Source organism: Bombyx mandarina, chromosome 21 (genome assembly GCF_030267445.1).
Source record: "Bombyx mandarina strain Sakado chromosome 21, ASM3026744v2".
NCBI lineage: Eukaryota > Metazoa > Arthropoda > Insecta > Lepidoptera > Bombycidae > Bombyx > Bombyx mandarina.
In genome coordinates, this window is record NC_143227.1 from 3025009 (window position 1) to 3048851 (window position 23843).

Consider the following 23843-nt stretch of genomic DNA (forward strand, 5'->3'; position numbering starts at 1 on the left):
AGAACACCAGTCATATGGTCAGATCTAGTAAGAGAAGCACTAGGTGGTAGTCTGTACATGCAATCCATGCTACCCATGACCGAACACTGTGGAGGAAAGTCACATGTGGTCGAGATCCTCAGCAGTGAGAGAACGATATAGATTCTAAGGTCTCAAGTATAGTTACAACGTCTGCCCCACCCTTCAAACCGAAACGCATTACTGCTTCACGGCAGAAATAGGCAGGGTGGTGGTACCTACCCGCGCGGACTCACAAGAAGTCTTACCACCACTAAATATATTATGCTTTATTAGTGGTAGGTACAGTCATAGTAAACTATAAGATACCTGTAATGTTTTTCTCTAAGTTTCTCTATTTGGAAACAGTTGTCTTGAAGTTATCATTTTAGACCACTTGTTCTACATAGTTTTTTTTATTGCCTGTGTAGGCAGACGAGCATACGGCCCACTTGATGAAAAGTGGTCACCGTCGCTCATTGACGTCAGCAATGCCAGCAGAGCCAAGCCGCTGCCTACAAATCCAATATCAATATGGGATTAACGTAATTTAAATATACCAGTTAACTTCTGGAGCATAAACTTCTTCAACAATATCTAGATGAAACAAAATGAAAGATGTTAAGAAAATTTTCAAAGTCTGCAAGTTTTAAACCGTTTATTCTAAACACCATCAAGAACAGAATACGAACTTTAAATTTCAGTGAAAATTTCATACGAGAGAATGCAACGAGTTTCTGTATTTTATTACCATAAAACACGCGCTTTCTGACAAAGACATTGCGAAAATGGGGTTCACTTGTGGTTTTATCAGTGTGAGAATTTTGTGTGATGCAACTTTTTTTTTTTGTCTTTTTCAAGCGGAGCGTTGATTTTTTTTGTTTTTTTTTTCTCTATTTACTGCATAGGTCGATGGACGAGCTCACAGCCCACCTGTTATTAAGTGGTTACCGGAGCTCATAGACATCTACGACGTAAATGCCGCCACCCACCTTGAGATATGAGTTCTAAGGTCTCAATGTAGTTCCATATAGTTTTATAGTATAGTATATATATATATTTTTTTTTTATTGCTTAGATGTGTGGACGAGCTCACAGCCCACCTGGTGTTAAGTGGTTACTGGAGCCCATAGACATCTACAATGTAAATGCGCCACCCACCTTGAGATATAAGTTCTAAGGTCTCAGTATAGTTACAGCGGCAGTATAGTTACATATAGTTACCATATAGGTAATGTTAGTTACCGTGGAATTCATGCACACATGTTATATATTTTACTGGTGGTAGGACCTCTTGTGAGTCCGCGCGGGTAGGTACCACCAACCTGCCTATTTCTGCCGTGAAGCAGTAATGCGTTTTAGTTCGAAGAGCGGGGCAGCCGTTGTAACTATACGCTCATCCGTGTCCATCAAAACAATAATGTAAATCAGTAGTACTATTTCAAAATAATAATAATAATAGCAGTTGTGTTTTAATTAAGATTTCATAATTAAAGCTAGTTTTTTGATACCGGGGTCCGATTGTCTGTTTCGTCAATGCCCGGGGGACCAACACGGGCGCTACGCAAAAACCTTTTCGGTTATCGACGTCGGCACTATAAGAGATATATCGTACGATTCACGCATCGACTTTCCTGCAAGAGACGCAGACAAATCGCTCTGAAGAATCCGATTTCGATGGAAAGAATTCTTTGAAAGCTGAAGAATTTGTCTATAAGCTTCACTTCAATTTAAGGCAACACTTTGGTTTGCTCGTTCTTCCCGATTGATAGATTTTTCGAGGAAAGTGGAACGCCTGCCTTGACGTAAAGCCTAGTAAATCAATAAGATTGTCTGAGGGGGATCCTAGTAAAAAAACTATATACTTTCATATACTCGTAATATAATATATACATTTTTTTTATAAATACTGGCAAAACAGGAGGGAAAATCCATCATGGACACCAGAGAATGGAGGGCTCGGGTAGTGCTGGACTCCAACCAGCTAAAACCTCTAATTTTTCCTTCAAATTTCCCATGTCGTTGACATGGCTCTTAATATTACATTTGAATTTATTTATTTATTTTTATTTTTACCTAATATAAAGACTATGGATCGGGAGTTATTACTTAATTTTTGCGTACAGTCTTAGAATCTTAAATCTTACACATATATTTTTATAAATCGTTACAATTTTTATATAATGGCGTAATATAATATTAGATTAAAGCATTTCAAATCAAAATGTCATTAACGTAAAATTTGAACAGCTAGAAGTTAGTTTGAAATCGACTTCAGATTTACTATATAAAGCATGGCTCGTAGTAGGTAGTAACAAAGTTTTGTTACTTATCTCGACCGGCAAGTCTCATGTGACATGTGTGAATGGAGGAACATAGTCCTAACAAAAGTGTTCCGTAAAGGTCACACGACCCTCAGCACTGAGGAATAAGACGCACGGATGAGGAGGAATGGTATGCGTGCAACTTAGTGCACGTGAAAGAAGTGAAACTTCTTTTGTAATCATTTAAAAGAGATAAATCAAAAATAAGTTCACATAAAATGTAGCGAAAATAAACATTCACACATTCAATGTTTTTTCATGAATGTTTTCTTGGATAGAAAACCCGTTTGCATCGATATTTACAGGCGGCACTCCTGGGGCGTTTCCACGATGTACACTTTCAAAAGTACACCGTCTTTACGTGTCTGTGTTGAACCCATGTTAAACCTTAGGCTGCTTTCAAATGGAATTGTAAGTTGCGTTTTTAATAGGGCGTTGTTAAGAGGATAAGAAATTGTCAATTTACAAATCCTAAATCAAGTATTAGCGTCTTTTGTTATCTAAGACAGTTTGATTCTCTCATCCGGATCGGATTATTCTTATTAAGCGATATAATCTATACATACATATTAATATAATTGGAGTGTCTGTTTGTAATATTGAAATAACCACTTTTTACTACATGCATATGAATATATATACGGTGCACACCAAAATAACATATTTTACAATTATTGTCTGTCTATCTGTCTGCCTGTATGTTCCGGCCAATCTCTGGAACGGCTGGACCGATTTTGACGAGACTTTCATTGATAGGTAGCTGATGATATAAGCAGTAACTTAGGCTACCTTTTTTAGACTAGCTTTGCCCCGCGGCGTCACCCGCGGTACGACAATAACCGCGGGTAGCATCGCGGGACTCGGCTATCAATAATAAAATTTAATGTTTCCGAAGCGAAGCGAGGGCGGGTCGCTAGTAAATTATCATATAAAAAATTAAAATCTGTGTAAACACAAAGACGATCTTAAGGATAAATAATGCAATATGATTACTAATTCGTCATCTCACAGCGTATGCACTTTACGATCAATCACACCCCTAAATTTTGAACTTAAAACAATAATTTAAATTCATGTCTATAATAAGATCTATTTCACACTTCGAACTGAAACACATGACTATGTCGCGGTAGAAATAGGCAAGATGCCGTAAAAAAAGTTTCATAATTACGAGAATAATGCATAAATCCGGTTTACTGTTTACCTCGTGCATGAACTCGGCCTATGAAATGTGTATGTGTATACAATGCGAATATGACGCGGGACGCGCGTATGTGTGAGTCGTATTAAGCAAATGGTTTTCCGATCAAATGGATTTCGTGTTTAGACGCGATCGCTTTAATGGATCGCGGTCTTCGGTCTCCTGTAATAGTGATTAAATCGGCTTATTTTCATTGACGTATTAACTGATTTCAGGAACTTGTTATAAAAAATAAAGGTAAGAATGTCGCTATTTTATTTTATTTTATTGCTTAGGTGTTTTGACAAGTTCACGGTCTATCTGGTGTTCCTCACTTCAAACCGAAACGCATTACTGCTTCACGGCAGAAATAGGCAGGGTGGTGGTACCTACCCGTGCGGACTCACAAGAGGGCTAATCACCAGTAATTACGCAATTTAGTATTACGCGGATTTGATTTATTTTTATTACACGATGTTATTCCTTCACCGTGGAAGTCAACCGTGAATATTTGTTAAGTACGTATTTCATTAGAAAAATTGCTACCCGCCAGCAGGATTCGAACACCGTTGCATCGCTAGATACGAATGCACCGGACGTCTTATCCTTTAGGCCACGACGACTTACTGATTGTATAAGCAACGATAACGCCTTGACATCCGATGAGCTGTAACTAGTCTGCTTTCACTGGTAATAAAAGATACATCAAATATATATCTCTAAGTACCTCTAAGTGGTAAACCTGTTCTATCAAGATAAAAGCAAGTATTCCGAGTATAGTATAAGATAAAAGCACGTATTAGTATTGCGAGCAGAAGGCAAACAGTGAAAGAAGCATTTCGCGCCCCAAGATCTGTACCGAATATTAATGGCATTTAAGGTCTGTTTCACTATCGCGATTTTTTCTTATTTTCATGGCTAAAACTTTTTTGATTACATTATTAGTTCAGCACCGGTAGGTATTTAATGGTTTTTATGAGGCTTAAAGGGAATATTAAAGAGAGATTCAGTGAAAACATACCTACATAGAAATAACAAGGTTTCATTGATAAAAATGCTTTTACGGATTAGTCTCGCGTTTTTTTTAATTGTTATTATACATCATACATACATCATACATATCAGCCGTCTGCGACCACAAAAATTGTGGAGTATTTGTAATGTCGGAAATAATATAATGGCAATAAAAAGCACCTGATTAAAACGTAAAAGTAGTTATAATTGTACGTAAGACTCTTGAAATCCAATGACAATGTTTCATAATGTATATGTTTGTATGTTTACAAAGGACTAAAAACCAACACTACCTACACTAACTCATGTAAAATTATTAAAAGAGAATAAAGGAACTGAAATCCGAAATATAAACGGAATCATAATTCAAAGACAACAGGAAGCTACCTACGGATTTCATAAAAAAAAAAAAGGAAGCCGCTATTTTTCAACAAAAAAAATTAGGTACGAATTCTAAGTCACTACGACAAAAAAAAAAGGTGCAAATAGAAAACTTTAAGCGTCAACAGGAAAAGCAGCAAAAAATCGGTGGGACCTATAAAAATTATCTATTTACGACTCGAGATTAATCCGCTGTGAACCAAAATGTATCAGGGGCGCGTTCCGCGGGGGCGGCTCCGAAATTTATTCGACCTAGGGGTGCTATTTATATCGTCGTTATAAAAATGAAGTGCGGTTATCTTGAAGACGTAAAAACGTGTTCGGAATAACAATTGCAGTCTCAAATTTCAGTATTTAAGATTCAAGTTAAATTAATAGAAGACATTTAAATTAGTTTCATCCTGACAATGTGGGGTTCTTAACAAATTTATTAAGCAGGTTAAGAGAAAAAACCTAGAAACTCAGGGATTAAAAAATTGTAATAATATCGGTTAGTTCTACTGAGAAGCAGCAAAACTGTTGTCCAAAGATATCATAGCCAATTCCGACATATTTATTAAAAGCAAACTTTAGATGAATTATGCTATCAGTGTAGTCTTATTAGAATGTTTGGAACAAATCCATTTCTTATATTAGGTCAGTCATATTTGAATAAAATATATTATTTTTAACAATCAATTAATACCCCTGATAACCAATAATATAGAAATAGAATATAATAAAACAGATTAACGGCAAGAAATACGGACACTCACAGTACGGTTGGTCCGTCAGCTCAAAGTCGCTCAGCGAGCCATGGAAAGAGCCATGCTCGGAGTTTCTCTGAAGGATAAAATCCGGAATGAGATTATTCGACAGAGAACTAAAGTCATCGACATAGCTCAAAGAATCAGCAACCTGAAGTGGCAGTGGGCTGGCCATATATGCCGTAGGACTGACGATCGCTGGAGCAGACGGGTTCTCGAGTGGAGACCGCGCAGCGGAAGACGTAACGTGGGACGCCCCCTGGCTAGATGGTGCGATGACCTCCACACGGTGGCCGGCAAGAAGTGGATGAGGAGAGCCGCAGACCGGGCTCAGTGGTGTAGATTGGGAGAGGCCTATGTCCAGCAGTGAACGACTGTGGGCTATTGATGATGATGATGATGATGAACGGCAAGAAATAGAAGATTTTCTTTCTCATTCTTTCTTTTCAAAGTTTTATTTTTTTATTTTTCTCACATTTATGTAATTGTTTGGTGAGTAGTTAATTACCACTAGAGAGTTTTGTTTTTCGAAAACTAGGAATACGATCCACGCGAAGTCAGTACACAGAAGAGGCGATAAAGTTAGGTTTCATCTCCATATCTCGTTTCCCCACCCCGCCCTCCTGAGGCTTAAGACAAAACGATTGTTCGCCTACCAGATAACGCTCTTTCAATGTGACAAATCTCGGATTGCCAAATCAATAAAGAAACTCGTGGGAAAGTAGAAGATATAATGGATGTAATTACATCATACTGAAGAAACGTAAGCTACTTCTCTAAAAGATCCTAGAGAGATTTTTCTAATGAACAACCGGACATATTTAGCATCTAAGGTATTCCGACTCTCCTACTCTAATATCTCTACGAATAGGTATCTAATATCTCTACGATAGACAGCGGTTTGACTCCGCCCCTGGTATTGCTGAAGTCCATGGGCGACGGTAACCACTCACATAAGGTGGACCGTGTGCGCGCCTGCCTACAAGGGCAATAAAAACAAAATAAAAGAATAAAGACTACCGTAAAACAACTGAGAGATTGAAACAATTGTTTAAAAATAATACTTTATATTTTATTTTACTGTAATAAAGAAATTGAAAATTGGCAATGCGAACAGCAATTCAGCATCGGTCCTCGGGGGTTTCGGAGCAAGAACTGCACTTGTTAGTTTGTTAAATCGGTTAAAATTCGTCGTGGCTTCGTCTCATTCCCCTAGGACCCATCCGAGCCAGCGCAGTCACTTTCATAATAGGATTTCAGCTTTTTTTCCACAAATAGCTTACGCTGGTAGCGACTTAGACGTGACTGTTGTGAATAAAAGCAAATAAATATTTGCGACTAAGCATGCTTACTCAATATAGCTTACATCGTCTAGCTTACATCGTCAACAATTTATTACATCGTACAATTTGGATGTGTTAAATGTCAGATATTTCCTAAACCTGTTTGAAAGATTATGCCGGAACTCATAATACAAGATCATTTAGCCGAAAAATGTATGATATTCCCCAATAAAAAGTCGTGTTTCTCACAAGTAGCACACGAGTTCTGTTAATTTGCCGAACATTAAATGGATTAATAGCAGTAATCGGGAGTTGGGGCGTCTTCGCTGAACGAATCGCGCCTAGGGGAGTTCAATGACAGAGCGAATGCTCACAAAGTGCTTACGCAGGTGGGGTAGTGAAGATAATGGTTGATCAGATATATTCTGCATTTGTGGTACGCATTACGGTTTGTATCTAACAGCCATGTTTTTTGTACGGTCTCATGAATGTGCCTCGTCTATAAAAGTATATTTCATGATGCTGTAAAATCGCCTAGGATTTTATTCCGAAATTTTATTTATTGCATATATGGGTGGACGAGGCCACAGCCCCCCTGCTGTTAAGTGGTTACCGGAGCCTATAGACATCTACAACGTAAATGCGCCACCCACCTACAGATATGAGTTCTCAAGTATAGTTACAACGGCTGTCCCACCCTTCAAACCGAAACGCATTACTGCTTCACGGCTGAAATAGGCAAGATGGTGGTACCTACCCGTGCGGACTCACAAGAGGGCTAACCACCAGTAATTACGTAATTTATTATTTCGCGGATTTGATTTTTATTACACGATGTTATACCTTCACCGTGGAAGTCAATCGTGAACATTTGTTAGGTACGTATTCAATTAGAAAAATTGGTAACGGCCTACGGGATTCTAATACCGTTGCATCATTGTTCGAAACAAATGCACCGGACGTCTTATTCTTTAGACAACGACGACTTATGCCCGTATCTTTAGACGTTTCGTAAAATAGTCCTCCACTCTTAACTCATCCGATGATGCTCGAGAATTCCCTCCAAACTTACTCGAATTTGGTATTTTTAGTCGACCATTACAATATTCCTCAACTGTCCTCGAGTGAGGTAATAATGATGAAAATTTGATCAAGCTAGCATCAAACCCATAGAGTTCTGTAGTCTATGGTCATTGTTTAATGTCAAAGTCAAGCTGCCGCTGTCTGTTTGACACTAGATGAACTTGTTTGATGTTTTGGTTGCTGAGTTATTCGTAAATATGTGTGCGTGTGGTAAATCTGAAAGTGTATTATTTATTTTCTAACCTATCATTATTTTAGATTTCGGATCCGGCTTTGTATTTTTATTCGCCGCTTTTATGTGATTTTGGTTGCATCGTGTTGTTGAAGTGCTTTTCCACAACCACCAGTTTATTATTATATAAATCAAATTTATAATCGCATTGACTTTATTTATCAGGTAGTAAGCAAAATATGACTCTTATGTAGGTAAATAAAATAAAGAGTTTCAAATGTCTAACCTCGAACTATTTACTTTATTAATAAATATTATCAAACTTAAATTATCAAAATATGCGCGAATCATGCACAGATCCAGGCCATTGCACAACAATATCATATATTTCCATTTGCGGTCCACATACTATTTGGACATCGATAGAAAACCAGCCTTGAGGAACGTTCAAGGTACGTCGCGACGTACCTTAACTTGACAGTTCGGTCACTTCACTCCGGTTAGGAAATTTTTCCAAGGACGTTTGAGTGGAGTTTATTTTTACGACTAAGCATATCGAAACGCGCGTTGGAGGTTGAGTCGAGTCGAGTTACGCTCGTGTGAACGACTAAAGATACGGGTGTTAGACACGTAATTACTCTGTTGATACGTAGCCAAAAGGATCCCTTGCAAAAAAACTGCTGATAACTGACGGACGATAATGATCATACGATAAATAAATCTAAAGCCTCATTAAAAACTTCAAATACAATAAACAAAAATATAGCGTTATATTAAAAAAATCTTCTGTAAAATAAAGAAATAAATTCTTATTAAGACAAGCGCAAACTAGAACAGCTCCTTCTATTGTTATTAAGATTGTTCTTAATGATGCACTTTTATAAGAGTTGACCAAACGTCGTAAGTGTGTAAGGATGTGGTAAATGAGTGAAAGAGGTATGTAGTGCTGTGGACGATGAGGGAATAAAAATAACAAAACCTCATTCAACCACATAATACCTCATTATAACAAAAAAAATTGTCCAAATAAAAAAAAATATGTTAGGGGTCGACAACCCTCAGCCGCGCCGTCTGGTTGTAGTGTTGACCGCGGTAGCCCCCCTACCTCATCCGGGTTCTGACCTCGGAGGGGATCGGACGTCGGGTTCTAAGAGTGCAGGGGAGTCGTTTAGTGGGTGGGCCCTAAATTCCTTGGGCCCGCGGTCTGCTCACAACACCATGCAGATCGTAGAGTCTCACATACCCCGCGCGCCCCTTTTGCGCGGGGACCTCGTAGGAGGTTCGGCCCCCTACCCGAAAAAAAAAAAAAAAGGGGTGGACAACCCTAATCACTTAGGGGTATGAAAAATAGATAGTAGCCGATTCTCAGGCTTACTGAATATGCATAAAAAATTTCATGAGAATCGGTCAAGCGGTTTCGGAGGAGTATGGGAACGAACATTGTGACACGAGAATTTTATATATTAGATAATACTTTAAAAAAACTAACAAAATATGCTTTTACAGAAAATCCAACTAAAAAATAGAATTTTTTTTTAATAAATTTGAATTAAAAATAGTGTAAGAAAAAATGATTTTATTGTAAAAAAGCGTGCCAAATTTCGAGTTACTCCGACGTTTTGAAGGTGGTCAAAATCCAGATCAAAGATTCCGTTACAAACATACATACATACGTCAGAAGCTAATAAAAGCGTGCTTCATCAAGCTTTTTGTGGCCTAGAACAGATGGTATGGATCTCACAACATGTGGTTGTAGTGTCATACGAGGTCTTAAGCGTCTCGTACCGCAGGAATGGAAAGAATAAAAAAATTAGTGCCGCTGTCGACGTGCTAGACCGCGATCACTACAATTACTATACTTACTGTTCAACTCATTTGTAATACGTCAAACGAGAAAGTGGACATATTGCTTAAATATTTTTCGATTCTCTGTTTGTTATGTGTCGTATGCTGGCCGGAGAGAGCGCAAAGTATTATTTTGAAATTACCAAGTGTTTCAAATTGGGATACCAGCTCTCGATTTCTCGAGCGCTTTAAGAAATATTCTAAGCTATTCTAAGAATTCTTCAAAGCTAAAATAGAATCAATGTATGACAGCTTACGACCAGAGAGCGGACGTAATTATACTGAACGAGAGGTCCCGCAGTAGTCGAAATTCGACTATAATTAATTGGAATTGTAAGTTTGTACACTATTATTATTGTATTTTAAACTTCTATAATCACAAATTTCGCCAAGACTACACTATAAAACAAAGACAAACAATATTTAATCTATTCTCAATCTGACAACAGACGTCAAGAACAAAAGTTTGACAATAAATAGTATGCATGCGTGTGTGCGTCAAATACATGGTATGTAGTGTGTGTAATGTTTTCTTTATTGATTTAATGTATCTTTTATGCATTATTTTAAAAAAATATTAGCATTGTGCACTTCTTCTCTATATTCTCTATAAGTGTGGAAAACTTCATACTCCTCCGTTCGCGCAATTTTCGTAAAAAGGGATACAAAGTTTTTGCTTCGCGTGTTAATATATAGATTGTAAAACCAACATTGTACTATGTAACATATTTACGAAAAATACAATACACTTAATGACATGAAAGGATCGTGAATCTCACTCGATTTTAGGCAATTAATCGATATTTTAAGGAGATTCAATCCTATTGAATATTTAAATCCGTAATACCTTCGTCGAAGGCAATTTCGTAAATTACAACTAAGACCTTGTGTTCTCGAATTAATTCGGGGTATTAATCGAACGGGTGCTGTTTTAATGTTTGTTTTTGTTTGACGGTGCTTTGTTTGTTTAAGATTTTGTGATTTAGGGAATTTCTTACTATTATAGATATTATAATTCATCTGATTCTTACGACTATTAAGAATTTTGTTGTATCCTCTATCTATATATTAGTACGTGAAGCAAAAACTTTGTACTCCTTTTTAGGAAAATTGCGCGGACGGAGGAACATGAAATATCCCACACTCATAGACAATATAGAGAAGGAATGCAAAATGCTAATGTTTTTTTAATTATGTATAAAAATCGGCACGACATGAAAACCCTCTTGTCGTGGCCGCCGGGAATTACATACCCGATCGTGTAGGCCGAATGGTAAATAATCAACGTGGCCCAAAACACGTCATTAAGGATCCTCCTGATCAATTAACGGTGCTTTTAGGGACTACAAGCACCGTTAATGGTGCCGTCCTCGTCGAACCCGTCGCTTGCGACGAAGGGCTCCACGAGCGAATTAACCTATAGACACAGCCCATTGAGTTTCTCGCTGGATCTTCTCAGTGGGTCGCGTTTCCGATCCGGTGGTAGATTCTGCGAAGCACTCCTCTTGGTAAGGCCAGTGTTAACAACACTCTGGTTTGAGCCCCGTGAGCTCACCTACCTGATAGGGCGAAGCTGAAATAGCCTCTCAAGGCTATCAGCATAGGTAGGAGAGAAAAAAAATTGAAGTAAGGTAATATGCCTCGCAAAACCACGCTTCTTCCATTCCAATTTCGCGCTAAACGTTCTGAACTCTTTACAGTTCTCAGGAGTTCATGGAGCATAATTTTTCAGCAACGTTAATTACCACGAAATCTCCAAGTATTAAATGTAGTAGGTATAATACTCGTGGTATTGCATACTTTAGAACTTGTATCCAGAACCAGAGTTTAATTGTCAAAGTAATTTCAATCATATATACGGATGCAAGTTTTTTTAAATTTATTTAAGCTAGCAATTCACTAGCTGCCAAGATAATTAACGTTTTGTTTACTAACCAATCACATAAAACTTAAATCCTTTTTCATCAAAAACTTACCTCATTATCCTTGTCAGCATCTTTAATGTGTTGAGCGATGAATCTCACACTCTTCAGGGCAGCAGCGACTTCAGGCGACAAATGGCGAGGCAGCATATTCTCAGATTCGGTTACTGGTGAACAAATATTTTGGCGAGGATATATCATGTGAGGTCTTTAAGGAGTATTCCAGTTCAACTGATAAAAAAACCGGTATAACAATTCAAATGAGACAACATCTTGAGATGCTAATGCAGGATTTTGCTTATACCCATAGACGTATACCAGATCGCCAAGCCGAATGTTAATGTTTCATAAGTCGTTGTGGCCTAAAGGTAAAACGTCCGGTGCATTCGTATCGAGCGATGCACCGGTGTTCGAATCTCGCTGGCGGGTACCAATTTTTCTAATGAAATACATACTCAACAAATGTTCACGATTGACTTCCACGGTGAAGGAATAACATCGTGCAGTAAAAATCAAACCCGCAAAATTATAATTTGCGTAATTACTGGTGGTAGGACCTCTTGTGAGTCCGCACGGGTAGGTACCACCGCCCCGCCTATTTCTGCCGTGAAGCAGTAATGCGTTTCGGTTTGAAGGGTGGGGCAGCCGTTGTGACTATACTGAGACCTTAGAACTATATCTCAAGGTGTGTGGCGCATTTACGTTGTAGATGTATATGGGCTCCAGTAACCACTTAACACCAGGTGGGCTGTGAGCTCGTCCACACATCTAAGCAATAAAAAAAAAAAATCTGGCTTCGAAGGCAAAACCAATTAAATTGGAAGGCTACAAATAAATATTTGCCACTACCCCTCTAATGGACAAAACAAGATCAAGTAAATCTTTGATTTGGGCTCGGCACTCACAAGAACATAACATACCTGAAGGTCTCTGGTGAGCGCTGGCTCCCATCATGTCGTCTTCAGGAGCAGGGGACTTGCGGTAATCTCCGTTGTCACATTTCGAATCTCCGAAAGCGTCAGTCAAACTATCTCGACTGTTCAAAAAATTTATATTAATTCCACCATTGTCACCATACATAAATTTTCAGTTCCAAGGCTTGGACAGATTTTCTATAATGTAATTGGCAATTAACCCTCATGTCTCAAGACAACATTCACGTTATGATATCTATGAAATCCATTTTCACTTAACCCCTGTATTGTTTTGCGGTGTGCGGGGTTCGCGGGATATAATAAAATGCACGTCTTAATTGCACAACGCTATATTTCTGACTGACTTACTACTAACTTACACACTACACCACCGGGGTTATTTAAAAAAGAAAAAAAATAATAATTAAGAAATATTTTTTTTTTTTTATATATCTATAAATCACACACTGTAGTTTAATTTTATATTATATATAAGGTTTCGTTCGATTTTTATGGATAATGTCACATTTTCCATTGATATAAATCTTTACATTAGTTCCTAAATCTTCTATCACTGAATATGGTCCTTTGTATAATTCTGTTAATTTATTTCCTGTTTCATTCTTAATTAAGACTAAGTCATCTTTATTATAACTAACACTGTTAACATTTTTATCGTAATTATATTTCCTATTTAACTTATTATCTAACAATTGTTGTTTCGCATCTCTTTGCGACATCTGTAATCTATATCTTAATTCTAACATATAATTATCTGGATTATATAGTGGATCCACTGTATCTCTTAAATTACTAGGGATGTTACATTGTTTTCCGAACACTAATTCGAAAGGTGTATATTTTGTAGATGTGTGTACAGACGTATTATAGGCAAAACACCAATACTGGAGCCAGTGACTCCATGTTTCTGGCTGTCCATCGCACTGTATTCTCAAGAAAGCGGCAAGGTGTTTATGCATATTTTCCAAACTACCTATAGATTGGTGATGATAAGCGGTCGAGTGTAACTTAGTTATGTATAACAATTTACATACCTCTTCCATTGTTTTTGAAGTAAACTCCGCTCCTCGATCAGTAGTTATGACCTTAGGTATTCCATAACGAAGTATAAAATTATTTACAAAAACCTTAGCCACACTTACCGTGTCTTTACGTTGTAGCGGGAACGCTTCGATGTATTTAGTAAGTTCGCATTGAATTGTGAGAATGTAATTGTATCCTTCGACGTCAGTGTCCATGGGTCCGACAATATCGAGATAAATTTTTTCAAATGCGGTATTGGCTGTTGTTGTGATAATCATTGGTTCCTTAATGTTTTTAGAGTATTTCATTTTCTGACATGTACTACACTTTCTAACATACTCTTTAACGCTATTCTCTAGACCTGGCCAGTAATATTTTCGTTTTATATTATTAACCATACGACGGACACCCGCGTGTCCACTCGTTGGCAGCAAATGAAAATCATTTAATATGATAGTCTTTTCATCTTTGTCGACAATTCTTCTAACATTCTTTAATATGTTTATTCGTGGTCCTTTTTTTTTTTTTTTTTTCACTGCACTAATTCACTTATTCAGATGGCAGCTTCCTCGTCTCCGGACGCCTTAGTCTGCTCACGCCTTGTCCATCTTGCTTGTACTCGCTGGAACATCTCATTGCGTATCTCCTTGCGCATCCATTTTTTCATGCACTTTTTATAATTTTTAAGTAGAATTATTAAAATCACCAGCCCGACGATGGTTACTAGGGTGCCTAATAGGATATTATTTGTGTGTATATGATCTTCCCTGATTGCTGTTGCGCTATTTTCTCCAGCAGCCGCGTTTTGTGTTATAATGACTTCTTTTTCTTCTTGTTTCGAGTATGATTTTCCCATTTTATTTCGTTTATATCGAACGGATATTACGGTGCAAGTGCGTATATAACTGTGCATGTGCACGCGGCGATTTTTATCGCACGACTGGCTAGGGTCGCCATGCGGTGTGCGGGGTTCGCGGGATATAATAAAATGCACGTCTTAATTGCACAACGCTATATTTCTGACTGACTTACTACTAACTTACACACTACAGTTTCTCCCCTCCTTCCAAATTTCATTAATTACTTAATAAACTTTACTTTCCTGCGTATACTCTAGTTACACAGTCGCGTTACTCAAATACACATTTCAATTCGCAAAGTAACATCTTAAATTTTCATTTCCATAATTTCACTTGTAATCTGAAACTTTGTTTTACGGCCAAACATTAAAAAGCATTAAATGGAAGCGTTAAATGCCTAAAGCCTGTTAAGCCCCGGGATTGTGCTTTACTTAGCCATAACTTTAACTTAATGAAACTTAATACTGTTGTTATAGACTTTCGCGAGACATTAAAAGTAAGTAATCAGTACTTTATGAAAGTCAAGGTTAGATGAAAAGATGCTACGTTGAAAATAATGATTAGATTGTTTCCTTCATTGGCTTACGTTGGAAAATCAGTGTTCACAACGCTAACGGGCTGACTACCGTGGCAACATAAAATACATATTATATAAAATATTATAAAAAAAAATGTTTTGTTTTTGTTTTTTCGTTACATTCTTCGATAAATTGTTTTTTTTTCTGTTCGTCGAACTGGATAAGTCTATAAAAAAGAGAGAGAAAGAAAGAGAAGATTCCAATCTCCAGCCTACGCGGTATTTCCTTAATAGAGCCTGCAGTGGACGCTTAGATGGAAGAGCAATACAATTAATTGTTAAACGGGCGGATGACCCGTTCATTCAACTCCGACCAAAAGAAGACCGAAGCCACAATCGCATGACAATGTCAATATGAGACATTTGCTCACCTCATTTCCAATTCGTTGGTGTATCCATTAGATACGAACGTGTCATCGTAGTCTGGAAGCGAGTACTTCGTCCTCCTCATCATCAAGAGTTTGGGCATCAGCTGAAGGAATAACTTCTTCATCCACGGCGACATTGTGTGCGTTGACGGAGACCTAGTGAGAATAATTTGTAAAAATTTTCATTTTTAATTTCTATTTTTTTTCCTGCCTAAGCTTGATAGGCTATTTCCTTGAGAGGCTATTTCAGCGTAACCTTAGCTAGTAGGTGAGCTCACGGGGCTCAAACCGGAGTGATGCTAAACACTGACTCTAGCAAGAGCAGTGCTTCGCAGAATCTACCACCGGATCGGAAACGCGACCCACTGAGACGATCCGGCGAGAAACTCAGTGGGCTGTGTCTGTGGTGTGATTCACTCGTCGAGCCCTTCGTCGCTAGCGACGGGTTCGACGAAGACGCTGTTAATTCAAAATATGATCTTATTTAACGAGTTAGTCATCTATGTAAACTTTTCCTAAAATAACAAAAGCTGTTCAAAGTAACAAGTAAATGCGGAAAGGCGAATCGCCAACGTCCAAGGTACTTCGATGACGTCATGGCTTCAAGCATAGCCGCCCGGTGTATCTTTGTCAAGCTATAAGACTATATCGGTATTCAAACGGTTTTATATTATTTATTGGCTTAAATTCTATTCCCTTAGTCAACTCTCAATAATTACATACTTTTTTCTACGAATATATATAATCTGAATTGTAGTGAAATAAAATTAAATAATAATTAAAACTATGCTACGGATTAATCTCTACTTTATTAGCTTATTATTATGTCCAACATAACCGTTTACGTGTTTGAGAGATACAATAAAAAGTAATATAATAAGGTTCATAAAAATGTTGGGTATTTATTATCATTGAACTTTTTGGAAGAATCCGAAAAACCACGTATGGCAATTATATTTAATTTTCTTAGTCTCGCACTTGAGCATTAATTACATTTGTGAGCTCGAAAAAGTATTAGATTGACAAAACAAAAAACTGCGCGTATTAAATAAATTTCCCGCGTTCCCGCCAAAAAATCAAACCAATGTCCAATAAAACGCCAGTGTTGCTATATGTAATATAAGAAATAAACGATAATTTTTCTTAGTTCTTAATGTTTTTTTTACCAGTTACAAGACATTAGCTGTCCTTTAAAGTAAGATAAAATTATTTATTAATTTTGTTAATAGTAGCCAAACATAGGTAAACTAAAAAAAAAAAAAACTTAACTACGCTCTTTTGACAGTATTTATGAGAAAATACTGGTGATACCAGATGATTCCGCATATTAACTCAATTTCGAATATATTTGGAAATTGTACACTTTTAATGCGAAAAGATGATATGTGCCGTGATAAAACTCTTAATCTTTTGAATTCTCAGAGTAATATAATAAATACGTCTTGTTCAGAACCGCATCGGGTCGGCATTGCGTCCAGCATTGTTGGCGGTATAAGCGATCGTTTTATGGAAATACAGGCGGGAACAGCATAAATCTATTTCGTCTATTGTGTGTTGTCGACGCGATAACGCTCCGAGTATGTAGTAGGTGAATTATTTACTGCTTTAAATTAAACCCACCAGATGCAAGCCAATGTTGTACGCAGGCTTTCGCTTTAGTCCAAATGTCATTTTCAATTGAAACGTATTATTGCATCTAGGGTGGGCTCACGCAAAAGTTCTAAAGTGACAACTTTTTTTTTTTATTGCTTAGTTGGGTGGACAGCCTTGGTGTTAAATGGTTACTGGAGCCCATGGACATCCACAACGTAAATGCGCCACCCACCTTGAGATATAAGTTCTAAGGTCTCAAGTATAGTTACAACGGCTGCCCTACCCTTCAAACCGAATGCATTACTGCTTCACGGCAGAAATAGGCAGGGTGGTGGTACCTACCCGTGCGGACTCACAAGACGTCCTACCACCAGTAAATTCTTTTGCATTGTTGTGATTTGAAAGGCAATGAAACGAAAAAGTGACATTAAAAAGAGACGGACTCATAAATTCATAAGATTTAACGTGGGAGAAAATGAGATAGGAAGCATTATACAGAGTTTCATCTCTTTGTGCTCTGCTTCGTACCTAATATTCGTAATTAATACATTCTGAATAAATTTATGTAATATACACGAATAAAATATGAAATAATTAATAAACTTTATAATATCACTATAATCATTACTAAAACTTACAAATATCCTCTTCTCGAAATTTTACATTCGTCTCATTATCTTAAAAACAACATTTTTGAAGGTTTTACTTCTACCACATGTGAATTGCACATATGTTTTTTAAGCTATTGCATAGCTTTTATGGCGGCGACCGAATCAAGAAATTCCGTAATGGGGAAAAAACCTAACACCCCCACTCCGCCTACTAGCGTTACTAGCTCGCGTTCAACACATTAACATGTTGCGCTTGTGGAGTGTTTGTGAATAAGCGCGCGGCGTGACAACGCACTGCATACGCATCATGAAAAGTCTGCCCATCTCTCTCTCGCGCGGTCTAGCCTATGAGTGTGAAGGTGTCTGTTTTGCTTTTGTTAATGTTTATAAATATAGCGTGGCCTTATTTTATTATTATTGTTTTAATAATGCTATGCAATAGCTTTACCATGGAAGTTCCCGATTGCCACACTTTTTTTTCCCTTCATAATGCTTATACGTTTTTACTCAGAATAATGATACCTGCCGTAGGATTCTAATTCCGGCATAATCGCATCCTTTCACTATGAACACACCAGACCTCGACGCCGATGTATACACTACAACTCTCACTTCAATAAGCCGAGTCCTGATGAAGTACCGTCAGCAACGAAAGCGATTTGTTTCATCGTCGGCCTCATGCCGCGAAGCAGTCATGTGTTTCGAATTGTAACGTGTGATAACCGTTATACAATACAATTTATAATTTAATCAATTGTAGGACTGACTGCATTTCTTACTGTACGCGATATTCATTCCGTAATGTATATTAATTTCAATTACCACTTAACACCTGATCACCAATTAAGCCCAAAAGTTTTTTTTTTTTTTTTTTTATTACTTAGATGAGTGGACGAGCTCACAGCCCACCTGGTGTGAAGCGGTTACTGGTGCCCATAGATATCTACGACATAACTGCGTCACCCACCTTGAGATATAAGTTCTAAGGTCTCAGTATAGTTACAACGGCTGCTTCACCCTTCAAACCGAAACGCATTACTGCTTCACGGCAGAAATAGGCACCTACCCGCGCGGACTTACAAGAGGTCCTACCACCAGTAGGTACAGTTAGCTTAATAAATAATTTCAAATTTAATTTATAAAATACTATTTGTCTAATTAGTTTCGTTCATTGTACTGTAAAAGGTGTGTTTTGATTTCAATATTTTATCCTATTTTTCTATTTAATCATTTAATAAAAAAAATCCTACCTATTCGATGGTAGCTTAAGAGGCTATTCCTGCTACGCCCAGACGGGTAGGTGAGCTCTCGGACTCAACCTGAGATAATTTGCTAACACTAGCTTTAGCAAGAGCAGTGTTTCGCAGAATCTTCCACCAGATCGGAATCGCGACCCACTGAGAAGATCCGGTGAGAAACACCGCCGTGTCTATGGGTAATACCATAGACGTGCTACCTCCTCACGTTGTCTGCAAGCCGGCGCGCACATAATATATACAGCTTCTACACAACCTTACCTAAAATGCACGTTTAGCACGCAGACAGTCATCCAAACGCTTAGCGACACCAAGATCATTGTGAACAGCAAATATTTTCCTAAAAGTGGTATCGCCAGCGATGTGGGCGGTATTATCTCGGCAAGGAGCAGGAAAAACACCGTCAATGACACCAGGATCGAGATGCTTAATGATATCTACGAGAGAGAAATAAGAAATTTGCTCGCTGCACGACCCGATGCTGCTGCGGGGTCAGGACTTTCGGATGATAACATTAAATTCATTGAGGATCCCGTTTAGATTCGACTATAAAGTTCTAATATTGTATTGTAATTTATTTCGTTCATCACTAGTTGAAGTTCTAATTAAACTAACGAAACAAAAGAACAATGCATCAATTATAAATGATTGATTGATCACACCAGAAATTAAACTAAAGCCAATAATTATTGACATTTCATGTACATTAATTGTAACGATATAAATCAATATGTAGGCTATCTACTTTTAAAATAGAGCACTGTTCTATTGACTGATGTTTTTATATTGGAAAGTAAACATCGCGTCTTTGAGATATGTAATGAGTAAGGATGTTAATTTCTGACATCCTCGATGAATAGAGGCTTAATTTGCCCTCAAAAAAACTCTATGTCCTCAATCCATTCGTGCAGCCCGCGTCGGACAGCGAGCTATGTTATTTACCTGAAATGCACGTTTACTATGCACACAGTGACCAATACGCTGAGCGAGACGAGTATCATGGTGAATAGAAGATATTTCCCGAGCAATGGGATTGCCAGGGATGTTGGCGGGATGATCTCGGCCAAACCGAGGAAGAACACAGTGAGGGACACCAGGATGGAGATGCAGAGCGAAATCTAGGGAAGAGAAGTCTCTTTTGAGTTACTGTCGCTTAGTAGTGTTAGATTTTGTGCACTGGTTTCATTTAAGTACGATGCGTCAAAAAGTAACTTTCCAGCTAATACCTTTAATGTTTCCTTAAATTATGCGCTCTCACTCAACAAATATTAGTGATATTCACAAATTACGTATACTAGTACATAGTTGTGGGTAGATTTAAAAAAACCAGTACCACAAAAATCCGGCCAATCGTGTCAATTGTCTTTCCACTTATCATAAAGTCGCACGTGTTAGACGCGTTTTAATGCCAATCAGTGATCATTTGTTCACTACAAAATTTTCCATGCAAGCTATTCATAAATGTGTTAATTCATAAATCGAAATGTGTAGTTATTCATTCTATACATACTGAATTGTATCTACGGTAAAATTTTGAAAGATATCTCCATTTATTTCGGTCGATGTGTTGAAGGCGTGTATGTACAAAAACAAATCTGTTTCATCTAAAATCTAAGGGACAAGGGAACACAAACTATTTGGTAAAATTTGAAATAGTTTATTTTTTTAAATCCAATTACACATAATGCAGAATAAGTTGAGAGGTAAGTAGAATTCACACACATGCGTAGATTTTTTTAGAGGGTTGATCAAAACGAAATTTGTTATAAAATAGTATCAAAACGGGATCATAACGAAAAATACATTGTACATTAAACAGAAGTAAACGTATATAAATGGCGTAACAGATTTATTTTCATTCAGTGGAAAGACAATAATAATTTTGATGACTCTAACACAATCACACAGCCAACTAGCACAATCAAAAAAGACTAAGGATGACTCAAAGATGGATCGTGGAGATAAAAAGGATGACTGTCGATCTAATGAGAACATGCCCTGAATATCCCATTCACGATGTTACATCGAAAGCAAATTTATTTTCAGAAAATGTTTTAACATTCTGTCATTTTCACTAAAAACATTAACATAAACATTAACAATTTCTTTTCAATACTTTCATTCGATCTATAAATATTTAGAGAGTAGATTGTTAAGTTTTATTCATGACAGAACATTGGTCACTTAATGATTCTAGACACTCGTCACTCAGGGAATAAATAATGTAAGTTCACTGACCTTCTCACCCGAATCCGAGGGTAGATAGAAAACTAAGACAGTCAAGAACGTCAAACCCACACAGGGTATAATCAAATTGACGGTATAGAACAATGTTTTTCTGCGCATCGTCAGTTTGAATGTAATGTCTGAAATTTAAAATTTTGTCAGATTAAGTCAACAAAAAAAGAAACCCAAAACGGCGGTATATTTATCAACTACATCTAACTTCTTTATATACTTGGAACTTGTTTCGATTGATCGGAGCAGAGACCTTTTAGATTTCATGATATTATTTTATATCACATGTTTTTTCCGTTCTGTTAATGACCAAATGAAAGGTGTCCTAAAATAAATAATAGTTTTAAAAAACTAACAAAATACGCTTTTACAGAAAATTCATGGTGCGTGGGTTTCAGTAGTTATAAATATTTTATGAACAGACATGAGTAGAATGGTTATTTTGATAATATCCTGAAAAGCACCCCACGCTTTTTTTACAATAAAATCATTTTTTCTTACACTATTTTTAATTCAAATTTATTAAAATTTATTTTCTATTTTTTAGTTGGATTTTCTATAAAAGCGTATTTTGTTCGTTTCTTTAAACTATTATTTATTTTTCATTTTTTAGTTGAATTTCAATTTTTTCAATAATTTTTTTTCAACTTTATTTTAATATTGAATTGTCATCGGTTCTCAATAAGTATACTCAATAAGTGTACCAAATTTCGAGTTAATCCGACGTTTTGAAGAGGGTCAAAATCATGTTTAAAAAATTCCGTTACATACTAACATACATACGTCTGAAGCTAATAAAAGCGTGTTAATATAATTTATTGCTTATAATTAATGTGGTAGTTCTCACCTGAAAAAGGCTCGGGGCAACAAGGGTAGTACTCTTCGTTCCTCGTAGCCGGTACTTCAAGTATATCCCACTCCACTGACAAATAAAACTCGCTTAGATCAATACCGACGTGAACTAGACTGCTTCCGGAAGACTGGTCCATATGTTTGAGGTCGACCTGAATATCAACAAAAACAAGAGGTGAAAATAGTAAAAAGTGGGTAGGTAGGTTGGGCTTGTTGTGGACGCATGACTAGGAACCACCACCCTATCTTTTTTTTTATAGCTTTGATGGATGGACGAGCTCACAACCCACCTGGTGTTAAGTGGTTACTGGAGCCCATAGACATCTAAGACGTAAATGCCGCCACCCACCTTGAGATATAAGTTCTAAGGTCTCAAGTATAGTTAAAACAGCTGCCCCACTCTTCAAACCGAAACGCATTACTGCTTCACGGCAGAAATAGGCAGGGTGGTGGTACCTACCCGTGCGGACTCACAAGAGGTCCTGCCACTAGTAATTACGCAAATTATAATTTTGCGGGTTTGATTTTTATTACACGATGTTATTCCTTAACCGTGGAAGTCAATCGTGAACATTTGTTGAGTACGTATTTCATTAGAAAAATTGGTACCCGCCTGGGATTCGAACACTGGTGCATCGCTCAACACGAATGCACCGGACATCTTATCTCTTAGGCCACGGCGCCTATTTATACAAAATAGAAATAAGAATACTAAGTACGATTACTGACGATAGAGCATCTACTGGGGCCGCACGGGTAGGTACCACCACCATGTATATACTTTCAGCTTAAAGCTGAAGAAGCCGCTATACTATAGAAATTAGATTTAGAACTCATCGGCATTTAAGTTGTAGATGTCGATAAGCTTCCTTAACTACTCAATACCAGGTCATGACCCCGTCCACCCATGTAATAAAAAGGTAGAATTGGATTCAATTCATCCAAAATGTACCTGAGCTCCATTATAGGTCCAAGAACCAAATTTCATGAAGCATGTTTGTTCATCAAATGGAAAGTACTCGACATTGATCTCGCAGGAGGATTTGTAGATCGCTGGCGGCTTCCAGTTCACTTCGCCGGTGTACTTCAAGGTTGCTTTGGTCATTAAAGTTACCTGAAACAAAATTTGTCAATGGTTACTTATTGCGTTTAGAAAATCGTTGAGTTTCTTGTAAGCGAGGAAATCTATATATATAAAAATGAATTGCTGTTCGCTAGTCTCGCTAAAACTCGAGAACGGCTGGACCGATTTGGCTAATTTTGGTCTTGAATTATTTGTAGAAGTCCAGAGAAGGTTTAAAATGTTTAAAATGCTCGGAATTAAATAAAAATAACAATTTTGTTTTTCCTTTGATGTGTCTCCCGTCGGACCGATACATTTTGTTTGTTTTAAGTTTATTTTATACAAAAGTTTAGGTCTTTTATTTATCGATTGAGGCACTACGAAATCTGCCGGGTCAACTAGTTGTGTATGATGAAAATTTCGATGATCGATAGCTTAATGGACGAGTACCTAACTGTGTTCGGTTAAGATCGTCCAACTATTAGTAAGTATATAGAACCAGGATTATAATTCCAAATAA

The 23843-nt window shown here is 37.3% G+C and overlaps 1 protein-coding gene across 3 annotated transcripts in view; it reads right to left on the reverse strand.

The window, feature by feature from the left end:
* Positions 1-23843, reverse strand: part of nAChRbeta2 (nicotinic acetylcholine receptor beta2) — a 41512-nt gene that overhangs the window by 3801 nt on the left and 13868 nt on the right. For 2 of the 3 annotated variants that reach the window (XM_089736536.1, XM_028176774.2), the window contains 7 exons: positions 23213-23374; positions 22256-22412; positions 21409-21536; positions 20113-20288; positions 15714-15866; positions 12868-12983; positions 12002-12114 (listed from right to left, as the gene is read on the reverse strand). In XM_089736536.1, the coding sequence (XP_089592662.1) occupies positions 12002-12114; positions 12868-12983; positions 15714-15866; positions 20113-20288; positions 21409-21536; positions 22256-22412; positions 23213-23374 (1005 nt within the window). Of the gene's footprint in view, positions 1-12001; positions 12115-12867; positions 12984-15713; positions 15867-19431; positions 19608-20112; positions 20289-21408; positions 21537-22255; positions 22413-23212; positions 23375-23843 lie in introns of all 3 variants that reach the window. The other variant, XM_028176783.2, reaches the window with a different exon arrangement.